The sequence below is a fragment of the Gadus chalcogrammus genome, chromosome 23 (assembly GCF_026213295.1).
Source record: "Gadus chalcogrammus isolate NIFS_2021 chromosome 23, NIFS_Gcha_1.0, whole genome shotgun sequence".
Classification (NCBI taxonomy): Eukaryota; Metazoa; Chordata; class Actinopteri; order Gadiformes; family Gadidae; genus Gadus; species Gadus chalcogrammus.
Genome location: NC_079434.1, coordinates 1,039,318 through 1,065,658, shown reverse-complemented (window position 1 = coordinate 1,065,658; position 26,341 = coordinate 1,039,318). Strand labels below are relative to the sequence as shown.

General features: G+C 45.1%; 1 protein-coding gene and 1 pseudogene across 5 annotated transcripts in view; both read right to left on the bottom strand.

Moving 5' to 3' along the window:
- si:ch211-161h7.4 (titin) overlaps positions 1–21,949 on the bottom strand; it is a 51,113-nt gene extending 29,164 nt beyond the window's left edge. The window contains exons 1-15 of one of the 5 annotated variants that reach the window (XM_056583655.1): positions 20,100–21,949; positions 18,463–19,984; positions 17,982–18,025; positions 17,824–17,888; positions 13,964–14,073; positions 13,173–13,233; positions 12,818–13,016; positions 12,114–12,233; positions 7,247–8,055; positions 6,233–6,898; positions 5,442–5,621; positions 4,582–5,128; positions 3,653–3,723; positions 1,856–1,999; positions 760–923 (exon numbers count right to left, since the gene is read on the bottom strand). In XM_056583655.1, the coding sequence (XP_056439630.1) occupies positions 760–923; positions 1,856–1,999; positions 3,653–3,723; positions 4,582–5,128; positions 5,442–5,621; positions 6,233–6,898; positions 7,247–8,055; positions 12,114–12,233; positions 12,818–13,016; positions 13,173–13,233; positions 13,964–14,073; positions 17,824–17,888; positions 17,982–18,025; positions 18,463–18,486 (3,204 nt within the window). In that variant the 5' untranslated portion in view covers positions 18,487–19,984; positions 20,100–21,949. Of the gene's footprint in view, positions 1–759; positions 924–1,855; positions 2,000–3,652; positions 3,724–4,581; positions 5,129–5,441; positions 5,622–6,232; positions 6,899–7,246; positions 8,056–12,113; positions 12,234–12,817; positions 13,017–13,172; positions 13,234–13,963; positions 14,074–17,823; positions 17,889–17,981; positions 18,026–18,462 lie in introns of those variants that run through there. The other 4 variants (XM_056583654.1, XM_056583653.1, XM_056583656.1 and 1 more) reach the window with 4 other exon arrangements.
- A 1,580-nt stretch (positions 21,950–23,529) lies between these two features.
- LOC130377796 (5S ribosomal RNA) lies at positions 23,530–23,648 on the bottom strand (annotated as a pseudogene).
- Between the last annotated feature and the right edge of the window lie 2,693 nt (positions 23,649–26,341).

The following is a 26,341-nucleotide window of genomic DNA, read 5'->3' as shown; positions in this document are numbered from 1 at the left end:
TTATGTAAGGTAACGCAACACATGCTTTATCTGAAACGCACCCACGATTTAACTCTGCCACGCCCCCTTACCAAGGCTGTCGATAGGACCGTAGCATGGACAATGACTTAAATCTGCCAAGCCCCCTTAGACTCTCAATAGGACTGTAGCACGAACAATGACTTAACTAGGGATGTGAATAATATTTCATGGTTGAATAATCGGTGGGTGGTATGAATTAATAATCGATTATTCGATGTGTGCCGACACATCGAATAATTACCATCCGCCGCTAATTACCACCGCAACTGCAAATTAACCACACGGAGATAACCATGGCAACTGGTCAAACAAATTCTCTTTTTGCGGTCATTCTGCGCGCGCATCCGTCGTGTTGATAAACAAATAATCCCCCTATAAATGAATGGTCTTCATTTATTTGGAAAAAATGTTAACGGTCCAAATGTTAAAAATCGACTTTGACCCTCGGGAACGAATAATCGAATATTCTGACCCATCCCTATTAACAACTGACCAGAGAACATGGTGGCTCCTTACGGGGGTAATAGTGCACTAGAACCTGGCACCAAGCAGAGAGAACATGGTGGCTCCTTATGGTGGTGCTAGTGCACTAGAACCTGGCACCAACCACAGAACATGGTGGCTCCTTACGGTGATACTAGTGCACGAGAACCTGCCACCAACCAGCAGAGAGAACATGGTGGCTCCTTACAGTGGTGCTAGTGCACCAGAACCTGGAACCAGCAGAGGACTCCTTACGGTAGTGGCGCAGTGGTCCACCCAGAGGGGCTTCTTCATGGAGGAGGACAGGATGATCTCTCCGTTGCACATGGACTCTGACCACATGTCCATCCGGAGGCCAATGACCCGGCCTTGATGGCAGAACCACTCAAAGGCCTCCGAGCCCGCCTGGCTCGACAGCTCTGAAAGCAGAGAAGAAGAAAGCAGATTTAGTCCTCAGCAGAAGCTTTAAAAATAAAGATGGTATTTAAGGCCTCAACATGATTCTGTTTGTGTGTATATGCCCATAGCAACAGAGGTCACACCTGGTAATCATCAAATGTTTTTTAAATTGTAAAGCACTTGGTGGCAGTAGGTTGTGATGCTAGTGAGTCAGTAGATAGTAGGGGTGAAACGGATCAGTGTGTCCACGGTTCGGTTCAGATAACCGTTTTGGGCCTCGGTTTCGGATACGGTTCGGATTAGGATCATGTCCGTGGTAGTAAAAAGGCGGACTTTTTTTGACGGAGGGTTTGGGGGAGAAACACAAAAATGAATGAGACCCACAGGCTATTTGCAATGTGTTAATTGACTGCAATCAGACAACTTGCAAGGCTTTTTTGTGCAATAAATGTTCCCCTAAATGCATTTGAAAACATGGTGCACTGACACATGTAAGGGATAACGGCCGACGAGGCTTAGAACTCTGGCGACGAGCGCAGCATGAAGCCAGAGTTGCCTCTACCTGTCCATTATTTCCATCGAACCGGTCGACCTCGAAGGCCGTTATCCCGCTTATCACCCGTTTGTATTTATCTCCCGTATATTTAGAATATAATTGTATCAATTACTTTCTTTAAATTTAGGAATTGTGCGCTTGAACTTCAGAAAACAACCTATTACAGCTACCTCATTGGCTCGGGCAGCACTGGAGAGAATGCATTCCGCTGGGTCCTAAACACCCTTTTGTATCGGACGTAGGCTACAGTAGGCAAAATACGCTACATAAGGCAATGCCTTCATGAAACCGAAATCCGCGGATCTCCAGAATGCTCCGAACTGTGGTAAACGAACCGAACGGATTCGGATACAATTCGAATCCGCTGCAGGCCTAGTAGATAGGCGGGTCCCTCACCCTGGGCGGGGGCGGGCCACAGCATGGCCAGCCACTCCTCCAGGTTGGCCGCATCTTGGTCCTGCAGGACCATGGGAACCAAAGGGGCCGCGTAGAGCCCCAAGGACAGCCAGTAGGAGGACTGGGTTCTGGTCCACTGGGGAGCTGCAATACAACAGCACCCTTGGTGTCAAGCTGACCTTGAAGCACAGCACTAGGAAACTTCAACAAGGGTTCAGGTCAATGGATGGTGTACCATGTGGTTTTGCAAGAGAAAAGTTGCTAATGGTTATTGATCAGTTACTGAGTATTATCTCAATACAAGTAAGGGATAATGCCTTTCGAGGTGTCCATTATCAGGAATTAATGGACTTCGGAGGACACCGTCCTCCGCTGCGCGTCGGACGGTTCACGCCTCCGCGAAGACCATTAATTCCTGATAATGGACACCTCGAAGGGCATTATCCCACTTATACCATGGCCACTAGCCAAATAAAATAAAATTAAGACCATTCATTTATTTATTTTCATGCTGTTACGGCCACTGTTCGTTTGTTGCTTCCTTCTTGTTTCCCCCTTCTGTTATGTGCAGGTGCGAGTCATTAACAACTCAACATCATCCCGCCTCTACCAACCAGCTTCCACCAATCACCTCATCAGTTTCCAGCCAGGGGAGGCCTGCCACACACATAAAAGCCGGTTTAACTTGTCCCTTATCCTCTCTCCTTTTTGTCTCGTTCGTGGACTGGTTTTGCTGTGGCATGGTTAGAACATTTTCATTATATACATATCTAAGAGATATACATATATTGTCCCCTAGTTTTCCTTTCTCCCCCTGCTTGCACCAATTGTGAGCCCCTTTGTTAGTTTCCCCATGTTTTTTTGTCTTTGTGGTTACCTTGCGGCCTTGGGACAGGTAAGACAGAGGCCTCTATACATTTACACGTAGTGCTCTTAGTAACACTAGGCTAGGAGTGTTGCTACCCACTGTACTTTTGGCTTAGTTTAGTTAGGTTAGCGGACGTGTGGTCCGCTGTATTAGCTGTTAGCTTAGCTTGTTTTGTTGGGTTCTTTTCTTTGGCAACACTCAAGTCCCAAGGTCCGCTGCTTTTGTCGTATGTTACTGTTGTGTTCTTGCAATCAGCCCCATTAAACCTATGTTCAACCTTATCCGTTGCTGTTGTCATTCCTTTATTGTTTCTTCATCTACACCCATAATTAATGAACCCATTAATTTTAACATCCGTTACCTCCCCCGCTACCCCTAGACAGAGGGAGTTGTAACACATGCGTTTTACAATACAAATATAACGTTTTTCACAAGCCATAACTTTGTTTCCCTGGTAATGCCTGTGGGTTTGACTAATTCCTGGAACAACCATTATCCCGTAAGGCTCTTATGCTACGGATCTTTGTTCACTACTCCAGTAATTAGGACGAACCCTAGCTACGACCTGGCAACGGGAGGTACTTTGACTGCGTTCCCGTTGCTATGGTTACTAATTTTTGAGACAGGCTGATACGATACGCCAGCTAGCGCATTAATTAAGAACGGTGAACAGACCATTTGACTGGAACTACTAGTAGGTGTCCGTATATCAGGAGTTAATTCACAGTGCACACCATGCAGCCAATCAGAATCTAGCATTCTCCCAGGGCGTGGTATAAAGTTGATTAAGGTGCAGGTAGGGTGAGGGCATCTTTCTACAGGAAGCTGGTGGACTTTGTGGAAGAAATACATTTTCAACTACTAAAGGACAAAATACATAGAAAAAGGGATTGTATATCATATGTATAAATATCCTGAATAAAACCTACATGCGAGTTCATCCTCTTCATGCTGTTCCAGGTCTACGAAGGAGGACGGGCCGCTCTGGAAACCCTTCAACCTGCCCAAAAACACACAAATCAGACCCATCAGCGCCAGTTAAAGGAGCATTTCACCGTAGGAAACGTGAATCTTTATTGAAAGTCAGTCATTTATGCAGTCGAATAGTGACTACTAGTTTCTACTTCTTCTCGACCGAGAAAGGCAGAGTGACATTTTTGGCGCTTGTGGATTCAAGACAACAACTCCCACAATGCACCACAATGGGGCTGCTCCGCCGGAGCGCCGCAGCCAGGGCTCTGCTCCAGGAGAATTTTGGTCCACATCGCCCAGCCCTAAGATCGAGTACCTTCCCCTATTGTCGATACATGTTAGGTTCTGCAGGTTTCTGCAAGTGAAGTCCCACCCACTGGCACTATAGATCTGTAGCGTCAGTGGGTCCCACCCCATATAGGCGGGTTTGAAAATGAGGAACTATGTGTTTGTAGTCTTACTAGAATCCCCACCTCTTACACAAGTGTTAGAGGTAGATACGGATCTCTCCCGGCTCAGGGGAAAATTAGGGAATAATTCATTACCATTCAAAATTATATAAAAGTTTCTTACGATACACAGCATAATGCAAATGGATGAAGTGTTCCTTTAAAGGGTACATGGGGAAGAAGCAGGAATTCATCTCAATATTGGCCCCTCTGGCCGCTAAGATAACAGCAGCCTGCTAGAGCTTGTGCTTCAGAGCACTGGAGCGAGGTACCAACCCCTACCCCCCTGTGTATGAACCAGGCTGGCTGAGGGTCCACCCCTACCCCCCTTTGTCTGAACCCGGCTGGCTGAGGGTCCACCCCTACCCCCCTGTGTCTGAACCCGGCTGGCTGAGGGTCCACCCCTACCCCCCCCCTGCGTTTGAACCCCTGCTTACATGCTGGATGAGGGCCTCTTGGTGGGCTGGGGGGGTGCGATATTGGGGGGCCAACTAAGCCTGGTGCTGCAGCTGGGGCCTGCAGGGGCCTCTATGATCAGCGGTGGCCCGCTGCTGTTCAGGGCATCCAAGGGCCCGATGTTGGAGTCCCCAATGGACCTCTTCCTCCGGCTCCTCTTGCCGCCCTCAGCCTCTTCCCGGGTGTTGTCCGGAGGAGACACCGCTGACTGGCTAAAGATGTCATGGAACGTGGCCAGAGAGCGCCGGATGGTCTTTGGAGCCGAAAACATTTTGCCCTGTTTGACGGGCTTGGACTCAGCCGTGGTGGTGGATTCTGGGGCCGTGGGCGGGTTGAGGGATTTCCTCTGCTTGGACTGCGGTCTGCCTCGCTGCTTGGACTGAGGTCTGCCAGGTGGTGGTGGTAGTGGTACTGGTGGCAGGATATCCCCGTCTGGGAGAGCGTCTGAGACCTTCCACAATTCCCCAGGACAGTTTCTGATCCTGGGGCACCTCCCAGTCCCGCAGTCTGGAGCCGGTTCAGGGGAGCCTTCAAAAGACCACATGAAGAATGATTCAGTGGCTCAGCTGAAAGGCACTCTTTTATATACAGTTCAATATACATGTTGCATGTCAACATGTGTAGACCTTATGCACCATGCTGCCCACCATACATTTATGACATCCGCTAAATCAAATGTATCTCCCTGTCATCAAGCCACTTTAGAGAGAAACTAGGCAGGTTGAAGTACAGCAAATAAATAATTAGGGTTAGTTTAATATGAATGAATAATGATGAATAATGATTTATTCTGGTCATCTGAGGGGTGGAGGTCCACATACACAATCTTTGGGGATTTTACCTAGGAGGGGTTTGGGTCTCCTTGGGTTCTGCTTGTGGGCCTGCTTTTTTAGAGCGGGCAGTCCCCCTGGCTCCTCTGGGCTGGAGGGGAGGCTAAGGCCCCGCTCCCAAGGCCTCTTCCTAGGGGGATGGCTGGAGACTTCAGAGGTCAGCAGGGGTCCAACCTTAGGGATTGCCAGACCTTATGAGGGTAAAATAAGTTAGAGTACCGCCATCACTAAGACCAACCAAAGGTCGAACAACAAAGTCAAAACTCCCCTCTAATTTGGCACCGCAATGGTGGAACGAGCGCCCTGCCGATGTCAGGACCACAGAGTGGCTCACCAGCTCCTGCAAGAGCCTCAAGACTCACTCGTTCAGAGTTCACCTGGATTCGGCCCCCCACCGCCCCTTCTCCTCCCTTACTCCTTAAAACACCCCTCTTACGCACTTATTGTATGTTGCATGTTCTGAGGGGTTGATAATAAATGGTCCCCAATCTTATTTTTTTTTATATTCATGACAATAATTATAACATCATCATGATAGTATTATCATGATCGAGAATAAATTTAAATCAGGAAAGTTAAAGATTTAGGGATGAAAACCCTTAAGAAACTGAATGGATGAAATAATGATAGATAATACCGAAGTCTATAACTTGTCTATAACATCACCTGACACAACACGCGTCACAGCAACAGCTGACGCTTCTGAAGAAGACTGCAGGAAGTAGTCGAAACATATCGGGTACAAACAAATGAATACTAGTCTTTTTACATCAACATACAAGTTAATACCGAAGTGTCTTACCAATACTGACATGTTCTGCCTCATTGTTCATGCTATCCTGCTGGATCTGCTCCTCCTGAGTGCTTCTGGCAGGAGACTCGGACAACAGCATCTCTTCCCTCTTCCTCCTCTTGACAAACTTCCCTGCCTTTGTCTTCTTTTTTCTCTCCTTCATCTCTTGTTGGGGGCCCTTGGTAGATTTGGACTTCTTCAGGGCAGAAGAAGAACTTTGCTCCTTGTTTTCCCAGGTTGGAGCCGTTTTTAATTTGACTGCTTGGCTGGGGCTGCTGTGATGTGGGGGTTGAACCTTTGGCCTGTTGTGAGATGGCATGCTCTCCTTGGTCACCTTCTTCCTACCCGGCTTCTTTTTATCACAGTCCTCTACGTTGTTCGGCGCATCCCTCAAGGGCGAGGGCTCCTGCTCTACCATCTCCGTTGGGCTGTCTGTCCCCTTTGACTTAGCCCTCTTCCAAGCGCTCTTCTTAGGTGAAGGCTGTGATGGAGCAGCAGCTTTCTCCTTCTTCTCCTTCTTGTTCCGAGCCCTGCCCTCCTCCAACCGAGCGTCTGGACATTTCTGTTTGTAGCTGCTTGGATTCTTCTTCCTGAGGAGGGTGATCCAGGCAGGGGGGTCCTCTTCACGGATCGGGAACTCCTCATCTGGCTCCTCCTCTGGCTCCCAGGGAGGTTCTGAGGGGTTGATAATAAATGGTCCCCAATCTTATTTTTTTTTTTATATTCAAGACAATAATTATAACATCATCACGATAGCATTATTATCATCATCATCGAGAATAAATTAAAATCAGGAAAGTTAAAGATTTAGGGATGAAAACCCTTAAACTGAATGGATGAAATAATGATAGATAATACCGAAGTCTATAACTTGGCTGTAACATCACCTGACACAACACGCGTCACAGCAACAGCTGACGCTTCTGAAGAAGACTGAGGGAAGTAGTCGAAACATATCGGGTACAAACAAATGAATACTAGTCTTTTTACATCAACATACAAGTTAATACCGAAGTGTCTTACCAATACTGACATGATCTGCCTCATTGTTCATGCTCTCCTGCTGGATCTGCTCCTCCTGAGTGCTTCTGGCAGGAGACTCAGACAACAGCATCTCTTCCCTCTTCCTCATCTTGACAGCCTTTCCTGCCTTTGTCTTCTTTTTTCTCTCCTCCATTTCTTGTTGGGGGCCCTTGGTAGATTTGGACTTCTTCAGGACAGAAGAAGAACTTTGCTCCTTGTTTTCCCAGGTCGGAGCCGTTTTTAATTTGACCGCTTGGCTGGGGCTGCTTTGATTTTGGGGTTGAACCTTTGGCCTGTTGTGAGCTGGCACCCTCTCCTTGGTCACCTTCTTCCTACCCGGCTTCTTTTTATCACAGTACTCTACGTTGTTCACCACATCCATCAAGGGCGAGGGCTCCTGCTCTACCATCTCCGTTGGGCTGTCTGTCCCCTTTGACTTAGCCCTCTTCCAAGCGCTCTTCTTAGGTGAAGGCTGTGATGGAGCGGCAGCTTTCTCCTTCTTCTCCTTCTTCTTGTTCCAAGCCCTGCCCTCCTCCAACCCGGCGGGTTCCCCTCCGCGCCCGGGGGCCCGTGTCTCGTCCTTCTGCCCTGTCTCGCTCTCCAGTGCCCAGTTCGGAGAGGACGGCTGGCCAACGCCGTAGTCGTTCCTACCCGGTAGAGCATCTGGACATTTCTGTTTGTAGCTGCTTGGATTCTTCTTCCTGAGGAGGGTGATCCAGGCAGGGGGGTCATCTTCACCGATCAGGAACTCCTCCTCTGGCTCCTCCTCTGGCTCCCAGGAAGGTTCTGGCTCCTTGACCGGAGACTCCCTGAGAAGTGAGAAGTGGCATAATAATGATGATAAATAAGTGGTCTTCCTGATAATAATCATCATTAGAAGGACTTTATTACCACGATTAATTATCTGATTTCTTGATAAAAGGATCTGCAGTAAAGTAAAAAGAGATCAAATACAACTGCAGGGAAACTAAATACAAAGATTAAGGGATAAAATGGTTAACAGTTCCACGATCAACCATGGTAAAACTCACAACGGTTATTATTACCGTGTAAAATCAAATTATCATTAAATCCATGGTAATAATCTGACTGCGGTTTACCGTTGAAACTGTACTGTAACCTTTTCATCCCTCATCCCCTTCAACCAAAGTTAGCCAGTGTCCCGGAAACTGGCACAGCACGGAACGCCAGGCTATTTGCATTCAATGAAAAACATGGCCGAAGGTGGTGACAGCACTACAGGGATTTATCAGCCTTCCAGAAGGCCCTCTTATCTGTAATGTGCACCAAGTGTAGCTACCTTAAGGACACATGTGGCACATTGTGCCAGATCTCATGTTTAATACATCCCAAAGTGTCCGGGTAGAGCGCAAAGACGATTTAAGGTACATGAGAAGGTTGTGTGAGACACCCCTAGAAAGCTTAGATTATCAACGCCAGTGTAAGCTACACGAAAAGACAATTCCAACCCGAAACAAAAACTAATTGTGTAACAAAAATGTCATAACTTCATGCAGAGAGCAATATTCTTCATGTGATTTGAGCTACACCAATCATGTGAAATATCATATCTACTATATATATATATATATATATATATATATATATGATAAAAGCTGAGACGCCGAACTAGAAGCAAAAAACAATGAAGAACAATTGTCTTTTTCTTTACACAAACAAAGCTATGTCCTGCATTTGTTATTTTTGTCCTCAAAATGTGTCTGATCTAGGGATGCAAACAATTAATCGATTATCGATTAATTGTCGATAAGAGATTACTCGATTAAAATAAATTACTTGCAATTAATCGCATTTTTAGCCCGTAATTCCCCAACCGTCCACGTGAGGGCGTGCTTGACGCCAGACGTACTTGACGCACACGCGGGAACACAAGCGGGATCACAAGCGAAGCAGAACAAGACAAACGAAAAGCGGGACACCACGATGAAGAGGGCAAAACGGAGTGCAGTATGGTATTTAAGTTGGTTAATGACGACAAAGACGCCAAATGCACAATATGTGGAAGTATTTTGACAAATGTACTTATTGTAAGTCGCTTTGGATAAAAGCGTCTGCTAAATGCCCTAAATGTAAATGTATTTTAAAGTACAACAACTAAACGACTTCGTTGAATTACCACCTAAATGTGTCACATTCAGAAGGAAATTCAGCTTCTCAGAAGAATTGCCGCTTATCAATTAATCGATCATCGATCAATAAGATGAAACAACTATCGATTAATGAATTACTCGATAATTTGCATCCCTAGTCTGATCACATAAAGCCACCATAAACAATTTTACAACTGAACATGGTGATTACAATCAATGTTCAGTAGCTAACAGAGGGTTTCAAGGGAAATAGGTACATTTACTTAAAAAAATAACACATACATTGGGTTCTGAAGATATCTACAAGTCTACCTTTTGCCAAAATCTATTTTTTTTGATTGTCTGTACTGACTATGTATTCCTTTCTTATTTGTGAAGCGTCTTTGAGTACTTAGAAAAGGGCTATAAAAAACGGATCAATTATTATTATTATTAAATGATAGGGGTGTGAATCTTTGGCTTCAGACGATTCGATTCGATTAACGATTCAGTAGTTGGCGATTCGATTCAAGGACAATTTTTTTTGGAACGATTCGATTATGTAAACCACGATTCGATTCAGTAACTTTAAACCAAAATTCTATATCCGTGAAATAAACATGCAATAATGTGACACCCCTTGTCAATTTTACCATTATTCTTTGCGAAGCCAAATTGCTTCCACACTTTGTATTTCAAGTTTGCTGGTGCATTAACAATCTCGCTGCCGCTCTCTGCCATGTTTGAAATGCACCAGTAGAGGGTGAGGGAGAAAAAAAACTCTTGTGGGACTTCCTTGCAAGCTGACTAGCTGATGACAGAGTTACAGATTACCGAGCTGCACTTCACAAAATAAATTAAGCTAAATTGAATGATGTGTACATATACAAGCCGCACTGGACTATAAGCCGCAGGTGTTTTAATGTTTAATTACCATTAGGGCTGGCCCGAATGCCATTTTTCTGGCTTTGAATACTCGTTGGTTTTTCCAAGCGAATATTCGAATACTCGTTCCAGAAAAAAACACCATCAAAAACAACATTAATAATCCCTATATACTCCCTGGAACCGATTTTGACAGTATCTGCATATTTTGTCGAATATTTATTAGCTTTTGAACGTTAATTAGTAGGCCTAAGTAGGTTGAAGTTCCTTCGTTTTTCCCCGTGAAAGCGAACAGCTGTTGTTCCGTTCAAAATCAGCTGTCCTCTGCCATCTCAGCCCTTACGGGAGCTTTTCAATTCATCCTGGAACGTGCATCTTTTCAGGGAATTTGTACAATAAATCCATAACAAATACCGAATATTGATTGGCTTATGTGTCCATATTATATCCATTATATTGTCTGGATATTCCCAAGGCGCTCACGCTCTGCAGCAAGCCAGTCACAGTTGATTGGCGCGGCGCTGTACAGCGAATGTAAACAAACAACTAAGCTAAGGTTAGCATTTTGTGGGAGCGTGTCTATGTTCCCCGGGTCCTATGTTCCCGGGTCCTATGTTCCCCTCTTCGTACGAGACTGGGGAACATAGGACCCTTTTTAAAAAAAAAAGGTCCTATGTTCCCCGCTTTTCCCAAAAAGGGTCCTATGTTCCCCGATATGTATGTGACCAGGGAACATAGGACCCTTATTCAAAAAAAGGGTTCTATGTTCCCCGGTCTGTTACTTTTTCCACCATTACTGCCAAATTCCGGCCGAGATAACTACCATTGCATGTCTTTACCTTTTGTGGAAGAGGGAGAGACGTCGGAGAACCTGACGCAGTCTATTCATACGCCGGTAAACAAACCTGAGAAGCCCAATCCCTACGAGAGCTCCCCGCGCTACGGCCATCCAGAGGCACACAGAGCTTTTGGCCGTGATATTATTATACAATTATATTATATTATATAGGCCTACTATTATATAAAGAGCTCCGGGAGTTGCAAACGGCAACAATCAGTTTCTCCTCCATGCTGCAGTTCACCCCGGACTGCACTGCACCGGGTTGGCCGGTTGAACGCTGAATGGCTGTTACGTTACACACATGTCACTCAGTGGCCACGCTGTTGAACGCCGATTGGCTGTCATCAAGCGAATGTCGCGTCAAAGTTTAAATATTTTTAAGGATCGAAAAATGGGGAAAAAGGCGCGGCTTATAGTCCGAAAATTACGGTAATCATAATCGATTCATACGATTTAAAGCATCTATATCGATTATTGGTGAAGCCAAAGCGATTCATTCTATTTATTTATTTTAGCAGATCGATTTAGTTGAATCGGTAGGACTGACAATCGATTCATCGATGCATCGCATGAATCGTTACACCCCTATTAAATGTGCATGGGTTCACCTAAACCTACTAAAACCTCTATCTTTACTCTACTTCACTTTATTGGCATCAAATAAGTAGATATACTGTATTCAGTATTCACTTTGGGTGTGTTAATCAGTTTTTTTTAGAAATGTCAGAACATTTGAACAATACCGGAATAATACTGATAACGATAATACTGATATCGTGACCATTTTGGTCCCGTTAATCGTGATATGAAATTGTCATACTGTTACAACGCTATCCCTCATTATGCAAGTCTCAATTAGCAACCTCTGGTGGCTGGCATTTGAGCTGCAGTTACAGCCATATCATTTTCAGGTGACAGTCACTGCTTCCCCGCGCTGGGAGTATACTCCAAAAGATATGGAGAGCAATACCATGGCTGGATTGTTTCGTGGAGAGGCGGAAAAACTGAAAGGAGTCTGAATCTGAATCAAAGAGCTGATCAGTGAGCTCACCGCGGTGCTCTAGAGAGGCTGGTGGCTCTGAGCTTCTGGATGAAGGAGGCCCTGGACCCCGAGGAGGAGGACGGGAGATTAGTCCCCGGTCTCCACACTGGCGGCTCTGAACTGGCTGCACTAGATGTGGTTTGAGATGGAGGAAGGAGAGCGGTAAGAGCATCGAGGCCACACACTCGAACACAGTTGTAATTAAAAGTGGACCTTGTTTATAGTGTTGACCATACACAAACAGACAAAGTACGTTCACAGAAAAACAGTGCTAAGTAGACAATATAATGTGTTTTTTTTATAAGAAAACAAACATAAAAAAGAAATGTTAACTAGTAGCCAAGCTAAATCTACTGTTGAATCTTATGAATGATGAATTATTTTTTTATTCATTATATTACCGGTACTTAATTATATTCATTATATAATCTCCTTAGGTTAGGTGCACCCTCATTTATCAACACACTGAAAACACAAATGTTTAAAACCTTCTTATGAAACAATCATACACGTTCCAAATAGACATTTTATAATTTAATAGGTTTCTCTGGAAAAATGCATCTGTTCAATTAATTAATATTTATTATTACTAAAAAATAATTTTTTTAAAAACAATGGTTTTCCTAAAAAAATTAAACTGATTTTGTTTAATACCTCCAGTGCCCAATCCAACACAGTGAAAACCCCAATGCCGAACCCAACATGCTGCTTACGGTTGCTGGAAAGGCTCAGAGGAGTGGTCCCTTGCCATGGAGGGCCTGCTGGTCTTTGGCTGGTCTTCAGGGTCTCCCTCATGGTCCCAGAGGAAGCGATCGGGGGAAGCCTCCATGACCCTTTGGTGCTTCGCCTCTAAGGGACTGGAGGTGTTGATCGGGTAGTGCTCTACCAACAGACTGCTGGCCTCTAGACCAACTAGGGGAAGAGCAATTCAATACAACACTGAAGACAGCTTCCATCCACAAACTAGACAATAATCAGTAGAAGACACATGCTCTGTTCTGCCATGTGCAATTGCTTCATAAGAAAAAGTAAAACATTACCAACAGTGCTGGTAATGTAACTTCCTACCCAAGTTATGTTCTTTGTTCTTCACCGGTCCCGCTGGTGGTTGAGGTTCTCCTTTGGGACCCTATAAAGACCACAACAACAGGTCACATAAATGAAATCAGACAGCGCAGCACATGAAGGCTAGTATAGGGCTGTAGTCAACCAAAGAAGATCTTGGTTAACTCACATTCTACCAACATATTCATCCAACCCATTGGTCGATGGGGGGGAGTCCAGCTGGGTTCAGACCCACTCTGGGTCTTAGTCCAGCTGGGTTCAGACTCACTCGGGCTCTGATTCCAGCTGGGTTCAGATCACCTCTGGCTCTGAGTCCAGCTGGGTTAGGGCAGAGCTTCAGTGTGAAGCAGCTCCCAGAACCAGAGGAAGAGCGCTGAGCTGGACAGTGTGGTGGACGGACATGTGAGACTCTGGTTTTGTGCTTAATGGCTAACTATGGATGAGGCTGCGGGACAAAGGGCCCATTATAATGTTCCCATTCAAGTCTATTGAGCGGTAAACGCGATATTTTACACAAAATATTACAAAAAATATTAACTCATGCCATATGTTTCTGAATTCATAATTAAATGGTATTACTGACACAATATAGCCCATCACTCAAAAATAAAATATATATGTCTGCATATTTCCCTCCAATTGTCCAAACAATGTGATTTGGTCGAACAAGTGCATAACGGTCAACAACTTGACTGCCCTAAACGGGTGAGGTATATTCACACATTTCAAGAGCTCTCAGATAGGAACATAAAATACGCTTTTTTCTCCAGACTGCTGTGTGGACAGTGTCCTACCACGGAGAAAGGTTGGATATTTCCTGAAGAAGGGGCCTCCTCTTTCTCTTCCGCTCCAGAAGTGGTGATGGGCATCGGAATTATGATATTGAAGCCATCCAAGGAGGAATCTGAAGAATGGCAGAAAGTCAGGCAGGGGTGAGTAAAAATGTTCATGCAGTGACTCCCCATGGCCCAACAATCAAATAGGTTGTGCAGTAAAATAAGTCCTTACTACCACTTAGTCTTCGGGCCATTTTTTTGCAATTTTTTTGTTTTTGCACTGCGCCTACTCTAGAGAGAACTGCTCCTAAATAGTATGACCACTAATAACATGCTTCGTCTCTTTGGAAAGCTGAGAACCTGTAGAATCTTATGACATTATCAGAATAACTGTATTATGTACTCTCACAGTGCTGGGAAGACCACAATATTGTTTTTCCTCCCGGCCGCATACACACAACTCCAAAACCAAGCTGATTGTAGTACCCTGGGTAACTCCATATCCCTTGGAAACACTACTGAGCCCTAGCCCTAGGTCTTGTGATGCTGTGTGTAAAAGCAGATCAACAAAGCATAAAAGATGAAGTCTCCAGCTCCTTTTATCAAGTTCAAGTTCAAGTGTTTTTATTTGTCACATACAATAAATTGAAGTGAAATGTTAAAGGGTCAATGCTCCACACTGTGCAAAAATAAATAAAAATATAAAATAAAATAAATTAGTTAATTTATTTAGATAAAATAAAAAATGTAAATAAAACCAAATTTAAAAATAAGGTGTTGAATTAAAAATTTGAATTCAAGTTTCTCACTGCCTGTGGATAAAAACTTCTCTTAAGTCTCTCAGTCCTTGAGTTAAGGCTTCGTAGGCGTCTACCCGACGGCAGCAGGGTGAAGAGGCTGGCATTGGGGTGTGTGTCATCCCTCCTGATGTTTTTTGCCCTCGACTCCACCCTCTTGTGGTAGATGTCCTTCACGTTGGGTAGGGACGCTCTGATAGTCCGCTCAGCTGACTGGTCATTCATCATGCGGATGGCTTTAGCCTTGGCCAGCTCTAGGGCTGTGACCCATCTCTGGCGCTCCACCTCCGTGCTGGCCTTCAGGTGGTACGTGCGCCCCCCGCTGCTCAGCACGATGTTGCAGGCGTCCTCCGTGTCGATGTGCGCCGTGACCAGGTTTATGGTCCCGCGACACGTGTGCGCCATCTCCGCCTGCGTCCTTCCTCCTCAGTCTGTCCCGGATCCCCCCTCTTCTCCCTCTGTGTTTTGACCGTTTCCAGGGCTTGTCGCTATTACTGTTATGAACGTCAGTTTGTCAGTTTGTCGGAGAATCTCAGCTGGAAACGCCGACTTGCTGTCAAAAGACGTGCTAACATAAAATATGCCGCACTGATCCCTTATTTCTAAAAGCATTTGGTGATCATATGTGATCATACTAAAAGTCACATCAGTAAAAAAGATAGGTAAAATGCACAGTCTAAACATAGAGACCCTGACGGCGTCTGGACACAGCCGCGCCGTCACCATGGCAACCAATGATATTATTATGATTATGTAATGATATGTCCATTCGTTCTGTTCAGGGTCCTTTTGGAGACTCCAAAAAAGGGCTTTGGCTACCCAAAATGCATACTGTAAACAAAAGTGAACCCAAACATGTAGAAGCATAATCTTGGTCTAAAATGAAAGGTTACCCTGTGGGCTTTCTTGTGAACCATTTAAATATCATACCAAATGTTCTGATATGTAATGAGACAGGTATAATCAGACACAAAAATTAAAAATTTTAGCCTATTCCGCCTATGCAATTTTGACCAAAAAAAGCTCAAACAAAGTGTTTTGGCTATTATCTTTACTTAAAAAGTGAAGACTGTATGAACACCAAAACTGAAATATTAAAAATACTATAAATAACTATGTACAAATAAACAAAAATAAGTAAAATTACAATAACAATGTGAAAATAAACAAAAATAACTATTTACATGATTTCCTCCCTCCCTCCCCTTCCTTTATTCTCCGGGCGTTTAGGCATCTTTCAAAATATTCATAAAACCAAACTCACAAAAGTAAATAAAAATAAAACCACACACGAGCGCGCTAATCAACCACTTGCTTCACACTCGCACTCTGGGGGAAGAGCCTGCTAGTTTACGCACACCCCTTGCGCATTTGTTTTCACAACCACACGTGAGACGTGGTTTGACATGCTGGATATCGTCAGAAAGGTCTTTTCATTGGCTATTATGATATCTAAGGCCCGTCCCCGACCCTTGCTGTCTGCTGGTGTAGCTGTCAAAGTATACATGCCCCGTGTAGATAGTGATCGCCTCATTGGCTTGTAAGGCTTGTAAACAAGGAAGTCTTACAGACATGTGGGAGGGCTCTATGTCACCGTGAGACCCTGGCGAGCACAGTGGATTCAATGAATCACACGACAATAGCTGAATGAATTCAAACCCTGAATCGCAGTTTTCTACAAAAAAACATTGCAGCGTTTCGGTTTTCTATTTTTCGGCTGCTTTGTATAAGATGGCTTGTGCATATACATAATGTAATTAGACTAAAATAATATTGATATTCGATTTCTGCGGACTCTTATGAACATTCCAAGACCCAACATGAAGTATCAACTCATTGCTAAGGATATCCACAACGACGATAAAGTTAGAATCCACCAAGGGAGGAGGAGGGTGAGGGGGGCTATTTTGCCCTAAGACACTAGGACAGTCATACTCAAGTAGCGGCCCGCGGGCCTTTTGTGGCCCGCGGGGTGTCTATTAATGGCCCTCGAGCTGTTTTGAAAAGTTTTTTTAATTATTAAAAAAAAAAAATAATAATAATAATAATCGTGCTGGGCGCTCTTATTTTGAAACCGCGCGCCGCGATCTCAATACGAGGCTGGGGGTTGCAACGATAAACAGATAGCACTCCAGCCCACAGACCGCTCCAGCCCTCCCAAACTCGAGGCAGACAGTCCATCTCAGCAGCAGTCAAGGCCGATTTAGGGTCGTTTTAGACGCAGAGACGTAAGCACGTAATTTACACAAGGGACTTGTTTTAGACAAGTTTTGATTTACGGTTCCTTTAAGGTTCCTTAAGGATTGCGCGTGTTGCAAGGGGATTCTCCGCCAGAACAGTAGGGGGAGCAACGAACGAATCTGTGGGCGTGGAAGTGGAAATCGCTGGCTTGTTTATATTTATAATTATCATAATTCGTTCTTGTGTTTTCTTCTTCTCCTTCTTCATTCGCTTCTGTCACAGCCTTTTAAAAATGGCGCTATTATGCTGTAAAACCGGAAATGTGAGACTCCTGAAAGGATGTGGTTAGCTGGCCAATCACAGTCTTTGCGAGCTGCGTAGGGCCGTAGTGTTTTAGTCGCATAGTCAGGAATTTTGGCCGACGCACGTAAGGGGGGATATTTTACCGCGCAAGGGGGGGTTATGTATCTTACGTGCTTGCGCGTTACGTCTAAAACAGAGCATATATCGGCCTCAGTCACACGTATACCGACCGGCCCCTTGAGTCACTGAAAAAAGAAATTGTGGCCCCTCATCATTTCTACTTGAGTACCCCTGCACTAGGATATGTTTGATCTATATTCGCTAAACATATTTATTCCACCACATGGTTGACATTGGATGACATTCCTGAGATTCTAAGCTTTCAAACGGTGTATGAAATGACTATAACACTCAACTGTATGATGCCGAAAATTGACCCAGCATGATGGGGGGGAAGGGCTGGTGTAACGAAAACTTGCCCGCCGGCGGAATTTGACGATTAAGTGGTTAAAACGGTACGGTCGTCAGTTTGAAAACCACTGCAATTTTAAAGAACCGCTGGTCTGGTGTAAGTGCACACACACACACCACACTTACCCAGATTGTCAAGCAGCCCATCTAACGCGTCCAGAGGGACCCCCCTCCCCCGTTGCTTGGGTGATCTGAAAGCCAGGTGGCGAATTAGGAAAGCCCAATTACTAGGACGGCCTGAAATTACATTTGACCAGAACACAAGGAAGCAAATCAAAGCATACATTTCCTTGTTGGGCAGGAAGTTGAGTTTCCTAGATGCTCCGCTCTGTGAACACACATGTGTAGAGAGATGAGACACAGGGTATGATAGTGAACTGAGTTGACCCTTCATTGCGGTCGTGATGCTGGACCGTCAGCACGTTTAAAATGTTCGACTGAAGACCCTCCCATTCACTGTTGTGGTGAAGTTCACAGAATAGTCCTGCAAAGACCCTTTCGTCTCGTTTCGTTGTCATATAGTCCCAATTTAAGTCAGTTTTGCCAAATTAGGGCAAGGCTGATAACAATCCAATTTAAAACAGTAAGTAGAAAGGCATGTTGAGGTTTCCATAGCTGTTGTGGTTAAAGTTTGTTAGTTCGAGCGGTACCGTAATGACGGTAATCACAACAGAGGACATGTTTTTAGTGTGGATGAGCCACCTCACATAGTCCTTCTTTCCTACACGTACAAAAAGGTGACGCACACATTGCACATTTACTTACCGATTTGAGGTGCTTCGAATCCATGAGTTTAACGGCTTAAAGTGAGCCGCCGCACCAGCACACTGCTGAAGGGCTGTGGATCCATCCGTTTACCCTCATACACGTTACACTGAAACAAAGCTACTCATCGACGTTCACGTTGTAAACGGATCCACTTGTTAACTTTTGCGATGAATGTTTACGAAACACAAAAAACCCGCCCATTCGACACCAGTGTCTCTATGGTGGTCGAGTAAATTTAGAACAGTGCGGTTGGTTCTCTGCCCCCTAGTGGTCAGGAGTTTGGAGCCTCCTAATGGTTCTCTGCTCCCTAGCGGTCAGGAGTTTAGAGCCTCCTGTTGGATCGCCTGCCCCCACATGCGTCCATCGACGGATCTTATAGGGTGTATGCACTAAGCTGTGTGACGTACTTCCTGTTTCAAATAATACAGCTCGGTTGCTTCCGGTCTGTGTGTTTATTGCGCTAGCCTGCTGACTTTGATACTGTAAACATGGATAAAGACCGCAAACATCTAAAAACTGGACCTTTTCAGAGGCAGGAGACAACCTATACAGAGCACAGATGTGTCCCGAACTGTACAGCGTCAGCAAAATTCAACGGGGTATTAAGTTTTCATGGCTTTCCGAGCCAAACTGACGTGAGGAGTCGATGGATTGTCAACATACGCCGGGATGCATATGTCATCACCACTCACTCCAAGGTCTGTAGCAGACACTTTAGTCCCGACAAGTTGATTGAGCCAACTACTCCTCAGGGTCGAAGGAGACTTGCAAAAGGTGCCGTAGCGACCCTTTTTGAGTGGAACCAGTATACAGTCGAAACCCCAAGGGGCGGCGTGTGGGAGAGAGTTGATCGGTTCGTCGAAACTGCCCCTCCGGAAGATGAAGTTGATCTCCTATTCAACGATCAAGACTACTGCTCTCTCTGAACCGACTGCCATGGATATGTCCGCATCAGCTGCTGAAAGCGTCTCAAATGAAGTACAGGAGCTGAGAAAGGAGCTACAGGAGTTACGTCTCCAGCGAGAGTTTGGACTGCAGCGGTTTGCTGGCTCCGACGCAGACATCCGTGAATGTGAATGTGAATGATTAATAGGACACAAGTAGTGGCATGTTGAGAGATGGTGTAATTGGAGTTGGGGATGTCCATGTCTTATCAGAATTTATATATATGAATGTGACCACACCAATAGTACAAAAACAAACAACATTTATAATACAGATTTGTGTAAAGACTTACAGAGACGTGTTTCCAGTTCAAGTCTACAAAAGTTTATTTTTAAATGGTTGAAAAAAGTCGTGTTATTATTCTATGAGATGAAAATAGGAGCACTGAAGCGCCAGCGCCAGAATGTGACCGTCTCCAACTCCACCAATGCTGGTCCTAGAACAAAATACTATTAATAAACAATTGTAAAAATGTATGAATTGAGCAGGTAACACCCTACTTATCTACACACAAGTACACGGCAAACCACCAAACCGCGCCTCCCAAAGATATGGCCCGGACAAGAACACTACTCTAAAAAGAGAGCACAGAGAACACATTAGGGCATTAGATATCCACACACATCAGGTTGTCTTACAGGAAGTTGGTGCAGTTATTGAACTGCACCCAAAGAGGAAACTAAACAAACCTGTCAGCTGAGTGCCAGGGATTAGTTACGACGCCATCCGGTAGAGCAACCGTTGCGTAGTGGCACAAGTCACAATACAGGTAAAAGGGAGGTGACTGATGCTGAAACAGATATATGGGAGAAATACAGGTCACCCTGCTACATAATATATATATATATATTATAAATACGATAAAATCTTAATCTTAGTTACTGTTGACATTATTTTGGTAACAATGTATACTTTTGATGTACAATTCTAATTGAAATTTTTTATGCGATGTCTTTTGTGAATAGATTTGCCAGCTACAACCATCTGATAGCTTTTTTGGTCTTTGATTGAGCCTTCTCTACAAGATGGTCCGTGTTTCCAGACCAAATCAGCTGCCCAGAAAAAAGAAGTGGTCGCACCTGCACGTGCATCAACAGTACTTTATAAGTAGTTACAGATGTAATTATACGTGATGCCATTGCATTTGTATTTGTTGTTTTTGAGCTATACTTTTTTTCTTTTCCTCTCAGAGACAGCTGCTCCAGCCCATAGATTAACTCTTTCTTTTTTCATCCCTTGGCTGATGAATCACAAAGCTTGATCTAAGAGAAAAAGGTAAATCATTAGAAATATAACCTCAGCATCATGGGTGTCAAAAACAACTTGTTTCTTATGAAGGTAAGTACTTCAACTGTGCTAGAAAAAGCCTAACACCCTGAATGCTTACTGTTATATTCTCTCCCTCTTAAAATAAAGATGTGTTTTTTTTTAAAGCGGACTCCTATAATCACAATTATTCCAATGTACCTGTACTTCTGCTGTGCAAACGACAATAAATATCTTGTTTATTGAAAAGTTGTAGCCTTGTACTCATTACCTTGACTATATTAAATTGTGTGTGAAAAACAGGGAGACATGAAAAACATTCAAGTTGGTGGCCCTTGAGGACTACACTTAGCTACTGCTTAACCAAACAAACACCACTGAACAGGGATGAACACAGCTTCCTGCCTAGACTCAAACTGTGGTGCCTCGCTCTTCCCCATCGACCTGTAGCACAAGGCTCTCACGCTGACCTGCACTGTCAGCTTGTCTTTATTGGACACTGAATGAAATAACACATACAAATTCATTAAGCTTCAATTGTACTGGGTTACTCGCATCATCAAATCTATAACATGTTACTACATGGAAAGAAACGTTAGGTAGCTAAGTAATGTTACTTTTATATACACAAAACCGTGGCTGTACTTAAACTATTATTACTCAACACAACAGGCAAACATCAAGGCTGATATAAAACACTCGTTAAGAAATCTTGTTGGCGTTTGCTGTTCCTGCATCGTAATACACGTTCGACAGTGACAGTTAACTGACAGATTAGACTTTGACAGTAGCTAGCGTCTGTTAGACGTCGTTTTCTTACCTTCGTAACTGTGAATGTAGGTCGAAGCAACAGCCTAAACCCCTTCTCCAATTTGCTTGTCTGAGTTTTTGTTTCCCGACATAAACGATGCAAATCTGTGATATTTATTGTCGGCAGCTCCTGTAAACACCGGGTGTAGAACGTTGCCATCTTGGAACCGGAAGCTGGTGAGCTGTATTACGGCGAATCAGGAAGTGTTTGTGCAAGTAGCCTATTAGGCGTATTTCAGATCGTCTGCATTGGAACGCATGCATGCATGAGACTTCAGAACATCTGCCGGAACTGGTCAGAAACACATCAAGTTGTAATTCCAACCGGGCAATGTTTTGATATGTTGTGGGGAGTGTCTTATGTCCGCTTTTATTTGAGACCGGCAGAGCCCGTGTGCGGAGTCTCACTATAGAGTAGGCTACTAAAGTGTAAAATCACGTTCCATGGCAACCGATTTTCGGTTCTACACAAACCTAATTAACAAGGGGAAATCCTATGCCACACGAACATTTTAGAAAAGGGACGATATTTTTGCAAATTGATTTGCGAGTTTGCTTTACCAATGATGTAAAGTAAAATTGAGAATAGATTGTCTTCATACATGTAACGGGTACAAATAGACTGCGCCTTTTAGGCGCATGACGGACACGGAAAAGGAAAGAGGTGGGAGAGACAACGAGCAGAAAGGGGTGAGCAGAAGTTATATGGGAAGGATCATAGACATCTTATAGCATAAACTATGGGAAGGTTCCCGGCGGTATGCAAGGTGAAGGAATATGGAAGTAAATCTGTGCCATCGGATTTTGAAAATAAAAAGCCATTGAATTCTAAGCACTGAATATTTATGCATTGAAATAACGTATCTGGATGTTTTGCCTCTGAATTTAACTCCTAACATTTTTTAATAAATCATATTCTGCTTTATTTTTCAATGTTAAAAATTCATAATCAAATATTCAACTCAACCGAGTGATCGATGAGTGACATGCAAACGTTAAGTTTTAAGCTTGGGCATGTTTCCAGGCATGAACAACTTCATGCCTGTCTACGCTTCAAACTCGTGCATGTTGCAGAAAATGTGCAACAGCGCCCCCTAGGGTGACACTTTTTGGTGTCTTATCTCCCCATAAAAAGCTACAGTCAGTGTTTATTGACGTTGATTTACCTTTGAGCATTTCCTATTATGGGCTTCTGGGTAAAATGCTGTTTAGAATTAACGTTTAATATCAAGATAGAAGAATCGAGTGACGCTCTTATTCCCGCTCGCCTTGCATGACACAATCTAGCATCTAGGAACGATTGCTCTTCCTTGGGTCCCAGGATGTTAACGCTGAATTTTCCGACATTGAATTTTGCAGCTGAATTTTGCATGTTGAATTTGGGGATGTTGAAAATATGAATATTTGATTTTGAATTGATTTGAGTTAAATTCAGAGGCAAAAATCTGGATATGTCATTTCCATGCATAAGTATTCAGTGCTTAGAATTCAATGACTTTTTATTTTCAAAATCCGATTTACTTCCATAAAGGAAGGCGGTTGCATCCCTCCCACCGACCTGCCTCCCTGTTATTTCATTTCTATTTTTAATAATCTTTCTCATTTTGAGAAAGAATCTATGTTAATTGCATTCCAATAATGAATTTACTTTAGAATATCTTTAATAATAGTAATAATGGATTTAACAGGGAAGGGGGAACCTCACTAACCACCACCAGTGTGTAACACCCACTTGGGTGATGCACGGCAGCCCATCTGCGCCAGAACGCTCACCACACACCAGCTTGAGAGTGAGGGAATTAATGAGTCAACCAATTATACAGGAGGGTGATTAGGGTGCCAGATTGAATGAGCCCGGACACCGGGGAAACCCCTACTCTTTGCGATAAGTGCCCTGGGATCTTTTTATGCCCTCAGTGAGTCAGGACCTCGGTTTTATGTCTCCTCCAAAGGACGGTGTCCCCGTCACTGCACTGGGGCATCGGGATTGATGAGTGAAGGGGCCAGAGGGAAGAGTACCACCTAAAGGCCACCACCCGACACCACTTACAGCACCTGCTATTCCCAGGCGGTCTCCCATCCAGGTACTAACCAGGCCCGACCATGCTTAACTTCCGAGATCAGACAAGATCAGGCGTGTCCATGGTGGTAAGGCCACCTCAATAATTCAGAATCCTCCATCATTATATCTTCATTCACTTTCATGTTCAACTTATCATTTTGGTGAAGTAGGTGTCTTTCCTGGGGTGCTGTCACACCAAAATTGTGCCGGGGGCGAAAATTGTACCGCCTACGTAATCTGCGTTCGAAAATTCCAAACCTGCCTGGCAACAGACGATCGCGTCGAACGTTGCCTGGCAACGGACGATCGCGTCGAACGTTGCCTGGCAACGGACGATCGCGTCGAACGTTGCCTGGCAACGGACGATCGCGTCGAACGTTGCCTGGCAACGGACGTTCGCGTCTTTGTGAGCGTCACAAGACGAAATAACATTAAACAGATTAAACTTATTTTACAAATTACATTTATTAGCGTTGCTAATTTTATATTTGTATTGTATTTAATTGTCGCATTTATCTAGTAAACTGAGTGTATTAACACAAGCTAGCTAGACTATGATACACTTTAAACACTCAGTTTACTAGATCAATTCAATACAATACAAATATAAAGTAAAAACAAGTGTTATCTGTATTACGTTATTTCTTCGTTGGCAACATTAGCGTAAATGTTTTTTGAAACCTGCCTGGCAACTATGAAGGTATTATATGAAGGTATGATTGTAGCAAAAGTCTTTAGCACCTGTAACTGCAGAATTTGACAGTACACTAAAGTCACAGTAAATTTGAAGTCGTATATATTTATTTTGCATGTGTACTCTAAAGTCACAAATGTGTAACAGTACATTTGAAGTCGTTAATATTTTTTCTACCATTGTAAACACAAAATAGGGTCTACGAGTACGCAAATCTGTGTTACGCCTCGTGCCCACTGCCTCCGTCCGTTGACTGATCCCCATTGACTTTGGATGGGGACGGACACGCAATGCATTGTGGATCCGTGCTGTCACGTCGCGTCCTGCTACGCGGTCCAATACCGCCATCTAGTGGCTATGGGGCGCTGGTGGGCCTCCTTCTCCCGCACCTGGACGTAATTATCCGTATTGATCGTCCCTTTTCAGCCGGGGATTTCCTATCAGCCGTCGCCAGTTCGTCGTTACGTCTACCTAGGTAGTATCGGTCCAACCAGCATTCTCGAGCATTAGCAGTAGCCTGTCCTTGTAGTAACCCTCTCCTTCCCTCTCTAGTATTCTCCGGTCGCCGAACCCCTGCCTGCCTGAATAACCGCCTGCCGTCGTCCCCTTGCCTGCCTGTTACCGAACCCCTGCCTGCCTGACTACCCGTCCATCGTCGAGCCCCGCCTGTCTGACTCTCCTGCCGGTTCCTGATCCCTGCTTGTCTGACTACCTGCTTGTTACCGGACCCTTGCCTGCCCGACTACTCGCCTGTCTACGGAATAAAACCCCTTTCCTTTATTCCGTCTCCGTCTCCCTGTGTCCAGCATTTGGGTCCCCACGACTGTTCCTTAACAGTACGAACTAGCCAACATGGACCCAGCTGACGCAGAGGTATTCCGCCAGGTCGTCTCCCGTCAGGTGGATCTCCTGACGCAGCACGATCGGACCCTGCAGGAGATCACTTCCAGCCTCCGGGATTTAACCATTTCGATTCACTCCCAGCGCCCCGTCTCTCCGGCACCACCACTCCCAGCGCCATCGTCCCGGGATCCGTTCATTCCGGCCCCGGAACGCTACGAGGGGGACCTGGGAACCTGTCGGTCCTTCCTGCTTCAGTGCTCCTTGGTCTTCGAACTTCAGCCCCAGACGTACCCCACCGATAAGTCGCGGATCGCTTACCTGATCGGCTCCCTGCGAGGGGAGGCTCTCGCGTGGGCGGCGGCCGTGTGGGAACGTGGTTCTGCGGTTTCGTGCAACTACTCCGCCTTCACCAAAGAGATGCAGAGGGTTTTAGATCATCCGGTCCGGGGAAGAGAGGCTTCTCAGCGTCTTCTGCGCCTTCACCAGGGATCCCGCAGCGTCGCCTCCTTCGTGGTTGAGATCCACACCCATGCTGCTGAGAGTGGCTGGAACGAGGAGGCTCTACAGGGGGTTTTCCTGGGCGCGCTCTCCGACGAGGTTAAGGACCAGTTGACTTCTCGGGAGGAGGAGGTGGGTCTGGATCAGTTGATCGCTCTCTCCATTAGAATGGACAATCGCTTACGTGAGCGCCGCAGAGAGAGAGGCTCACGTCCGTCACCCACGCCCTCGTTCGAGTCAGCGGCAACGCCTCGGTCCTCTCCTTCGTTCTCCGCTCCACCTCGCCGCGAGCGGGGGCTCTCTCCCGAGCCCATGCAGATCGGACGCACACATCTTTCCTCCGAGGAGAGGGAACGCTGTATGCGCTCCGGAGCCTCTCTACTGTGGCCTGTCAGGCCATCTCCGGTCTGGCTGCCCCGCTCTCTCGGGAAAAGATCGGGCTTGCCAGTAACCTGAGGGATCCTGGCGAGCCGCTCCTGTAACCCCTCGGTGTCCCTTCCCCTCCTGGAAGCCGTTCTCCTGTGGCAGGATCAGACACTTCCGCTCTCTATCCTCCTGGACTCCGGAGCGGAAGAGAGTTTTATTGATCGGGGGCTGGTTCTTCGTTTTGGGATCGACAATGTTCCTCTGGATCCTCCTATCGAGACCCAGGCCCTGGACGGGAGGACCCTCACGCGGGTGGAGCGCCGCACCGTTCCGGTCAACCTGCTCGTTTTGGGGAATCATCACGAGTCCATCTCGCTTCTAGTGATTACCAG